The following is a 10008-nucleotide window of genomic DNA, read 5'->3' as shown; positions in this document are numbered from 1 at the left end:
CTCCCGTTGTCTCCAAGATTCGGTGATGAAGAACCTACGTCATCGATTTATGGGGTGTCAAAACATCTAGGCGGTGTATAAACAAACCACTGTAATTGGTACTGTAAAAAAATTATTCTTCTAGTCTCCTTTGTCTGACACGTTAATTTCGTTTCACTTCTGGTGGGCTGATTCTCATTAACTCTTCGTCTTATGTCGCGTTTCATTTGAAACAAAAACACATCACCAACAACAGCAGCAACATGATTGCGGCCATGGTCGGTCCGTGGGTACTTTTGAGCCTATGGTTGTGGTTGTCCGCGGAGGTTTGCGGCTCGATGTCTCGGAAGGCGAGTTTTGTCTGGACCCATCGTCCGATGTTATGTTATGTTATGTGGATGGTTCTATTCATGCTTGAAAGCAATTATATTGCTCCATGTTTGTCTTTCTGCCTGCACTTCCCGTAGCCAGGAGAGGAAACGGACAGTGGCGGTTTGAGTCTGAGCCTTGAGCATTCATTTGAGCTCGGTAAGTGCAAGGATTGACAATGAACTCGGACCCAGGAGGAGGCCCACATTCATTACAGGACATTCAGGACCTGGCTACCCAGGAAGAGGACATGAACACCACATTCATTCATTCAATCGAACATTCCATTTTCTGAGTTCTTCAGAAAAACTCATTCTTCCACCTTCATGTCTTCTCTAGATTCCGTTGACTCAGCATATTCAAAAAAAAAAAAAAAATTCCGCTGACTTTGTACGGTTTAAGTAGGTTGTTCGGGGTGCCGGTGATAACTCGCCTGCTCTTCACGAAGGACACCGTAGGGTTTTTAACGCCCACCAACTAATTCCTGTAGACGGAACGTCCAGTCTAACGTCCATCCGAGTGACGTGACACATAGTGATGCCCCGCCCTACATGTGCAACACAGTTTATAGCTGGGTCAGCATTCAAATCCAGGCCAAACAGCTCAGAGTCGAGTCCGCATTAACAAAGTCCCCATGGTGCTCTTCGCGAAGAGTGGACGAGCCATCGCCGGCACCCTGAACAAATTCCTTCTTTAACTACCGTTGGGAAGGCAACGGCAAACCACCCAGTATAACACTTGAGGAAGCTACTGCTGTGGCACTAACACTGTGACAGAGCTTGGTACATCAGAGAGAGATCCTTTCTCAACCAGGAGTTAACACTTATTTGAATAATTTAATTATTACCTACACCACCAAAGGTGGATGGAGGTCATGTTTTCTCCCGTCTGTCTGTTTGTGAACAAAATTTCTCAAAACGTTATGGACGGATTCGGACGAAATAGGTTGTGTGTGTGAAAAGGACTAATCGTTTCAATTTTTGTGAACATCTGAATATGGATTCGGCTACAATAATTATTTAATTTTTAAGTGATTCTTCACCATTGAGAGATCGGGTGAAAAGCGATATATAACATGATATTTAAACAAAGTTATGGACGAGTTATGAATATACTCGGTGGATGAGTTGGTTTGGTGACAAGAACAAGCCGATTAGATTTTGGTTCAGGTCCGAATCCAGATCCGGCCTATCAGTGGGATAGAAAACGTAAACTGTTCACAAGGTGGAGGTACGCTCTCTACTGAGTGCCGTTCTAGTTTTACCTTTTGTTTTTGCAATGGTTGATTTTTTTAAAACATTTTTTTTTTTTTGTCACCATCTATAAAGGTAGAAAAGGCAGACCGCTCGTTTGTTTCAACAGTCGCTTAGAGGTAGCAGACTTGTCTTTCAGTTGTGTAATTTTGGTTCGATTCCGAAACATACTATAAACTGTCAAATTGGTCCTTCGCAGGGCATTGCATCACAAAGCGTGCCGTCTCCGAATGGACGTTAAACCGGGTGTCCCATCTGCTCACATTAATAAATCCCATAGAGCCAGTGTATTTTATACAGTATGTGAGTTATCGCGCACACCCTGAACAAATTCCACATTCCTCTAAGCTGTAGGGGGCGCAGCCGTGCTCCCTGACATGATTGCCAGACTCGTGCTGCTCACGAATAAATAATCGTTTGCTTTAACTCTCCACCTCCTGTCTAGACAGTGCCACTTGCCACATTGTCCTCGCATTGCAAGACAACACCAGCATCTTTGATGATCATGAAAATAAAAGTCGTCACATTTTCATTTCAGAGGAAGCTGGTGATTATAAACAGGAATTTTTATGCCTCCACTCTTCGGGGTGTCCGTCCCATGCATCGGTGATAGGTTTTTGTTACCGTGATAACTTAAGAACAGCTGGAGGTATCTAAGTCAAACTTGGTACAAGTGTGTATAATGATGTAAAGATGAATTGATTGGATTATGGGTCAAGAGGTCAGAGATTCTGTTCAGGAAAAATTATCTTGCTGTGCTAACTCATGAACCAGTGATGGAATTTTGACCAAACTCGGTACAAGTATATATTATGATGTAAAGATGAACAGATTATATTTCAGCATCAAAGGTCGTGCCAGGAAAACTGTGATACTTGAGAAGAGCTGAAGGGATATAGTATGTATAATGATGTAATAATATGTTGGCGGAGGCATATCGGTCGACGTTGGAGTGCCGTTCTAGTTTTGTATACGTCAGCCCCATCCCTTTTCCCCGAAATCCCAATGTACTCCCCTCTGTGATCCGCAATATATCTTTGTTATCACCTTGCCAGATTCTGCCGTACATTTCTACCAGCGTGGTATCTTGAGCTGGAAACCCCAAAAGGATGGCCTTGTGACATTGTCTCAGGGTGGTTTGTCGGAAGATGAGAGGAACAGACTTCGGGTGAGATTGGCACGTCGTCCTAATTTAACCGTGATCGGGTAACAGGCTCGCTGCGTTTGGAGAATCTATTCCAAACTATGTTTCTGCCCCTGCATTGTACCTGTGCCCAGGAGATTTCAGAAGCTGGAGGGTTGTATCGGATTCGTGTACCACGGCCTGGTTCTGAATCGACGTTTATATCATCCTTCGTACTTGCGGTAGTGTTCAAATCCGAGCACGGCTACCCTCGACTTGTCTCGGAAGTCCCTTGACCTGATTCCTTGAGTATCACATTCGCATTTAAATGTGGATGACCCACCTGACAATGTCCATTTCTATTAGGCTAAGAAAAGGTTGAATGGGAGAGGGCTGGGTGGTCAATGAGGAAAAACATTTTATTTAATTTTAATTATATTCTGGATTCACTTTGTAAGATTTGAGTGGTAGAGTCTATAGCAGGAGGTTGTGAAAAAAGCAACTGATACTCGTATATTAAGCAACTGATACATATTGTTGCGGATCTCAGCGCCGGCCTTTTCCCCTTACCAAGGGGGGATTAGTCCCCTTGTCTTTTACTGGCCGACAGGACCCGGGACCTATGACGTCCTCCCCTGACAGCGCGAAGTAGGGTCGTAGGACTAATCACTAATACCTAATTACTCGCGCTGCCCAGAAACGAGGAAATAAGTCCGGCCCGAATCACGGGTGTTGGTGGATACGCCGAGCGGTAGCGAACCCGTGACCCGAGCCGTTATCAAGGACTAGATCCCGATCCGAGTGGTTCTTAATCGTGCCACGCTTACCCAAAGGAGGAAATCACTGAAACGGTCGAATTTGGAAGAAAGGAATAACACGATTTATTTACACTTTGTACAATAATCAGAAGAAGAAGACACAGTGCAGCCTTAAGTACAGTCTTAACTTATTCCCTGGACAAACGGGCCCGTTCACTCTCACACTCACATGGGGTTTGCAGTTGACCAGGTCAGCACGTCCAGGAATGGCGTCCAGGCAGCTCGCTCTCCGGTCCCCAACTCGCACCGCGAAGCAGATGAAACAGACGGCAGGAGCTCTCCGCATGTCGTTTTCGCGCACGGGGTTATTACAGGGCGAACGGTAGGGCTGGCTTTGGCGGTTACACTTGCGGCTGCAGCCGCGTACGTAATAAGCGAACAGTTCAATATGCGCTCACAATGCGCTCCTCAATTCCCTGAAACTGTCGTGTGCACGCCGGTCCTCTCAATGCAATTCTCTTGCATAAGTGCTCACAAGCGCCTCTCCCTTCTCCACTCAGGTCAATCCTCCACAATGCGCGATTCCTTTCAGTCCTGTTCAAGGGCTTTGTGCAAGGGCTTATATAGCCCTGCTCAGCGAACCTTCTAGCATTTGCCAGACGCGCCCTTACCACGCCATGCCCACAGAGCCCTGGTTGGCTGGGAGCCCTTACCATCACCGCCTTCTGACGCGCTGCTTGATGCGGCCACACCTCGACCCTCGCGCTCCTCCCTCTTCTTAGGCCTACCTCGTGTTACCCGACTAGTTTCGAGCAAAACCAAGGGCAGCGAACGCTGCTGGCAGCCAAAGCATAACAAACTTGAGGGATGCCAAATGGGGCGCGGGATCGATTATGCCCATGATGTAATTGGAGGGTGGCCGCAAAATGAAAAGGACCTAAGCTCATTTCTTTACACAACGCAGATGTCACTAGGGAAATGGCCTACTCTTACACATGCTATGACATAACTAATTCTAAGTGGGCCTACGTGTTGCTTGTGGACTAACTATGGGGGGCAAACCTTTAATGATGTCATATGTACACTCAAAACCGCAACAATATATATACATATATATATTTTTAAGTTTTATGTTTCCATGAATGTCGAGTAGAGTGGAAACCTCTCAGCTATACCTGGTTTCTGATGTGAATAAAAATCTGGATAGAGGCATCTGGTTGAGAAAACTGAAACTTTGTTGTCTTTTCTTTAATTTCACCCCATCAGTGCTCGATGCTGGAGTCTCACCTTTCAGACCGGCTCACTGTTCACACGGATGGACAAGGGAGTATTATAGGCATCTCCATTGTTACGGAACCGGGTGGTTGCCATGGAAACGAAGTTGAGGATGTTGATTTGGAGATGTTCAATTCCACCGTGTCAATTCAAGCTCCAGTTCTGGCTCAAGGGTGAGAATGAGGGATTATCTATGCAAGAGGCGAGGCCTTTGAGTTTTTTATTTATTTATTTTGAGTAATTGAAGGTAGTAGTAGTAATAATAATAAAATAATATATTTGCTGCAGTCTGACACAAAACAATGTTTCTTTGTGTCTGCACAGACCAGAGACTGCTGCCTATATACAGCGCCTGGAGCAGGAGCAAGCGCAAAAGGCAAAGAATCCTCAAGAGAAATCATTCTTCGCAAAATATGTACGTGGAACTATCCCTTGGGTGGGGAATCTTCCGACCATGCAATCGTGTTTACTGGATATTATTCTGCTTCCAAAACTCGTTTTGGATGAAATGTGCAAAGGTTGTCATTTTGATTCCAAGTGCAGCTTTATCAGACAAGTAAGTAAAAGAAGCACATGGCTCAGTGCTCCGACTTCCAGGACAGGTTGATGGTCTGTTGTATTTTCATCTGTTGAGATGTTAATCTCCACTCCGTACACGAACCGTCCCAGATTCCTCCAGGAAGACATCCCATTGTTCCAATAACCCCTTCCATGTTAAATTACCAAAATCCAGGCTTATCGTGCACCTCTACCTCTTTTGTTCCTCTTTTCTCCTGCTAGTGGAATCCAGACCGTTCAATCGCGCTCTTCACTCCAGGCGGTTGTGAGACTGAAACGATGGAAGTAGGCTCCGTCCAATAGCGAGCCTCTCTAACAGGAACTTCTCGCGCATCTTCGGCCGAATGTTGCAAGCTCACAAGACACATTCTATTAAGAATGACAAGACTGGCATTATCATGGAAACGCCTCCACATTTCGCTTGCAAAAAGTATCGAAAAACAATCATTTATTTGACGTCAGTAGTAGGGAACTATCACTACAAAGGTTGCAGCTACATTATTTAAATAGCAAGCAGACCAATTTCTCAAAGCAGCTTGGAATATGCAGCAAAATGCTTTCCACCAAGTAGTATTGCCCAATTCCCATTAGTATGAAAATGGGTTTTCCAAAATTGTGCTGCAGGCATGTGTTGTGCTAATTTTATTTCCAGCCTACTTGCTTTTAGTGAGACAACAAACCTCATAAAATGGTTACTTCAAAATGAGAAAATCTTACTCTCAACTCCATTGAGGCTTTGGCTGTTTTATTAAATCTCAAAATCTTCTTAGAGGCTTTGCTGATCATTTATTTTCAATTTTTTTTGTGTTATACAGGATGGAGGCTTGTGGTAGAGCTAGATCAGAATGGAATGGAACAAAATGGAAAGGGGGAAACACCAACAGCAGAAAAGAAGTGATAGTGAGAGATCAAGGGGAGTGGGAGGACATATGTGAGTGAACATGCTGAATGAAGCAGCGAGAAGGGGAAAATGGGGATGAAACAGAAAAAGGAACAAACAATGCAACAACTAACTAAACAAATGAAAAGAGATGAAGGACAGTGGGGGTTCTTTTTTTTTTGGCTTCTTTTTTTCTTTTTTTACCTTTTCTTTATGCTTCTTTTTTTACCGTGGCTTTGAACCCCGTTGTTTCAAAGAGCTTTGAAACGTCACTTTACTTTTCCCACAGCAGTTAACATACTTTTGTCAACATTTTGCTTGAGAAAATTAATTCTCCATCTTTTATATACCATTGTGCGATTTTACATTGTACAATTCTCGACATGCATTTATAACTCCATCTCGATTTTTAAAAGGTGTGTGTGTGTGTGTGTGTGTGTGTGTGTGTGTGTGTGTGTGTGTGTGTGTGTGTGTGTGTGTGTGTGTGTGTTTCGCAGTGGATGTACATCCTCCCCATCGTTCTCTTCCTCATGATGTCTGGAGCCCAGGACCAAGGAGGTCAAGGTGGAGGTGGCCGTGGCTAAAGTACTAACAATTTGGTTGTGCCTCTTCCAGACCATCCTGTGAATGCATTCCCAGCTCTTCCACCACAACCCACCTCACCCCCCAAACCCAATCCAATCCAGATAAGTCAATCTAATTCAGGTCTGAACTCTAAACTGCTGCCCACATACAACAGTGGAAATGTACATGGCTAATTGAGGCATTCGGAAGCACGTCAGGTGAAAAATACATTTTAATCTTGAGGATAAAGTTATTAAACATGGTAAGTTGAAGTCCAACAATGAGCAAAATAGAAGTTAAGTTTGACACCAACTTCCTGCCCCCACCGCAAATTTCAATGAACCAATGTTAACTTAACATCTATTTTCTAAGGAATGCAGAACGTGGTGATAATTTATGACTGGGTTTCATAGACCAGTGAAAGGTGATATTTATTTATTACATATGCACAGGAATGGGCGAGTATGTGATAAATGGAGATAATAGTACGTCGGGGGTGGGAATGAGGACGGGAATAAGGGGATACACATTATTGTAAAATGCTTCTTGCATTTGTAAATAGAGATGGCACTGAATAACATTTTGACTGTGTGCGCTTGACTGAACTGTGGACCATTTTCAGGTTTGTACCTCATCCTTTATTGTCGTAACTTTGTGTTGAACATTTGAAAGATAGATGATAAGACAGATTTGCAGATGTGCACGACATTAATTTTAACATTGACAAACCTTAACACCAATGATATTAACAACAAATTGTTTATGAAACCACCTTGCATTAAGCTTATTCAAATGTTCAAGTACGAAAGAAGCATAAAGTTTGTGAACAAATTTGTGACGAGTGAATTTATGTTATCCAAAAGCTGTGAATCTTTGTCCCCGTGGCTGGAAACGTGCGTTAGGGTTTGGTGTTATGGCTGTGATTTCAAACATACAACCTTACATCGTTACTTGACCAGTTTCAGAAACAGCTTTCAGTACAACAGGGATTGTAGAGACTTCCTCACGTTGGTGATCTCTTGATGTTGCTGGAAGAAAAGTTTTGATTTGAATCATAAACTGGATATGTATATATATGTATGTGCTCATGTATAGCTCCAAATGTTTCCACATCTCCAATAACATGTTACAACTACACATGTTATATCAATAGGAATGGCTAAAATAAGAGAATATTCGAGGCTACAATCTATAACGTGTAGTTGGTGTGTGTAGTATGTATGGCACAATGGTTGGACCTCTCCCTACCCCACTCATGATGCAACCTCACTCCTGGTTACCTTTTCTAGGGATGTGGCTATGCTACTGGTACGATGACCTGCACATTAAAGCAGGAATTTTGAAAAGGTGGGAAAAAGAGGAACGAATGAGTGGAGGTGAGCAGCGATTCTGGATTTTGGGAATTTCACTAGAATGGGGCTGATGGTAGACTACGTGAACCCTGCACAATCCTGAGGGGTGGCAGACGAAACATGGAAAGAGCATATGGTGCAAGACTAAAAAGGAGGCGGTAGAAGACAGAGACAACCGACCTGTCTGCAATAGCAGATTGGCCCATGGACTTGTACAAAGTGATAGACACACAGACTCAGCTTCATTGCAGAAGATTCCATTGATGTTTAAGGCCTTGCTTTCCAGAGCGTCAAGCTGAGCCAGGTGTGAGGCCATGGACACCAGCCCAGAGGGGAGAGACGTAACTCGATCAAGCTGTGGATGAAAGCCTTGTAGTGGATAGGAGTTCAGGTTTGCCAAGGAAGGACTTTGCACGGGGGTGGACGCTCACTCAAAAACTGGCTTTGGAGGCCAACTTTGAAATGATGTGTGCACAAGAAAGATTGTGACTGATCGTGACACCCAGGAGTTTGAATGACTGAACTTCCTCAAGAGGATTGTTAAGAAAGTCCATGGGAGGGTTTGCCCTGCGGTCCTTTCGGAGGCAGACGGTGAGAGTGTGACATTTGTAAGAAGTGAAAGACATATTCCACGTGTTTTACCAGCTTGTGATTTTGTCTAGTTCTGAAGAGAAGGAGGAGAAGGAAGAAGGAGTGGCTAACCCCCGCTCTTGCAGGGAAAATGGCCTTAAAATGCCTGTTGTTGTTGTTGAAGAGAAGGAGGAGGATGCAGCCTGCATGTCTGAAGGATGAGGGATGTCACGGCACAGGGTGGAGTCATCAGCAAATAGATAAAGGGGATTTTCCAGAGTCACAGAGATCGTTGATGAAGATTAGGAATATGACCAGAACACTGCCTTAGAGCACTCAGAAAGGGACAGGGAGAGGAGATGAAAGGATTCCCTTGAGAGCCACGCTTTGCCCCATGAAGCAATCTCCTTCCAAATTTCCATTTTTCCTTCTAAAGAGTATCTATTTTGTCCATCCCGTGTGTTATCCCCTTCGCTTATTCTTCCTGACATTTCTTATTTTTCCCAAGTTTAAAAATTAAACTCTTTTGTCCCTCAACCCTGCATTTGGTGCACCAATTTATAGTTTGGTCTGGATTTAACCAAAACCAGGCTGGATGTGGCAAAGGTGAAAATGCTACCACGATGATCCGGCCAACCCAGTTGGAAGTCGTCACCATTGACCATCTGAAGGAATTTTCCAATTCAAGGCGCACGGAGCACCTACAGTTCGAAAATTCTCATTGGAAGGTTTATTGTTAAAATGTTAAAACAAAACTGCAACAGCAGTTGCTCTCACCGCATCCATGAGAAGGCGTTTCTGCAACATCGCCATCTCTCTGCGCAACTCTCCCTGCATTCCAGTGTGCTGCTCGTGGTGCACAGTCTCCAGCTCTTGCAACTTCTACAAATACAATGCACGTCTACATACAACGTACTTATCAACATTCTCTTCACCCATTTAAAAACCTTTATACTTAATGGCTTCAGCAACCTCCTCTGATTCCTACAATGCTGCACCGTGTGGTACAATGGGAAATGCATCGAATTCAAGTTCACTCCTGTGACTAGGGTGAGGGCACCTTGGAGAACTGCTCATGTAACTGCAAGATCGATTTGAGGCGCTGTCCTTGCACCACACGGGCCTGTTGGCTCATCTTCTGCACCATCCGGCATGTCGACTGTAACGCCATCAACAAAAAAACAAATTGATTTGAAGTTAAAATGCATTTCCTTAGGGTCTTTAGCAGGAACAGCTTGTATCGACTAGACGGATTTATGAAAAAAGGCCATGTATAAGCTTCTAGGTGCATTTTGGGGTAAAAGTTGTAAAGTTAAAGTAAAAGAGC

General features: G+C 43.9%; 2 protein-coding genes across 4 annotated transcripts in view; one reads left to right on the top strand and one right to left on the bottom strand.

The window, feature by feature from the left end:
• Positions 1-41: 41 nt before the first annotated feature.
• On the top strand, positions 42-7590 carry EMC10 (ER membrane protein complex subunit 10). 2 transcript variants are annotated; one of them, XM_068134308.2, is made up of 7 exons: positions 42-329; positions 447-507; positions 2657-2769; positions 2880-2966; positions 4749-4930; positions 5082-5172; positions 6693-7590. In XM_068134308.2, exons 1-7 carry the CDS (start codon positions 243-245, stop codon positions 6777-6779), a joined length of 708 nt encoding a protein of 235 aa, XP_067990409.2. In that variant the 5' UTR covers positions 42-242; the 3' UTR covers positions 6780-7590. The 2 variants fall into 2 exon arrangements, with proteins under 2 accessions (XP_067990409.2, XP_067990410.1); XM_068134309.2 differs by having other exon boundaries at positions 101-329; positions 451-507.
• The window catches only part of LOC137438868 (synaptonemal complex protein 3-like), a 41165-nt gene continuing 38130 nt past the window's right edge, over positions 6974-10008 (bottom strand). For both annotated transcript variants that reach the window (XM_068134307.2, XM_068134306.2), the window contains exons 7-9: positions 9742-9840; positions 9459-9563; positions 6974-7787 (exon numbers count right to left, since the gene is read on the bottom strand). In XM_068134307.2, the coding sequence (XP_067990408.1) occupies positions 7734-7787; positions 9459-9563; positions 9742-9840 (258 nt within the window). In that variant the 3' untranslated portion in view covers positions 6974-7733. The remainder of the gene's footprint in view (positions 7788-9458; positions 9564-9741; positions 9841-10008) is intronic.

This window comes from Myxine glutinosa, chromosome 13 (genome assembly GCF_964187855.1).
Source record: "Myxine glutinosa chromosome 13, kmMyxGlut1.1, whole genome shotgun sequence".
NCBI classification, from domain to species: domain Eukaryota; kingdom Metazoa; phylum Chordata; class Myxini; order Myxiniformes; family Myxinidae; genus Myxine; species Myxine glutinosa.
This window is presented reverse-complemented; position numbering and strand designations above follow the sequence as displayed.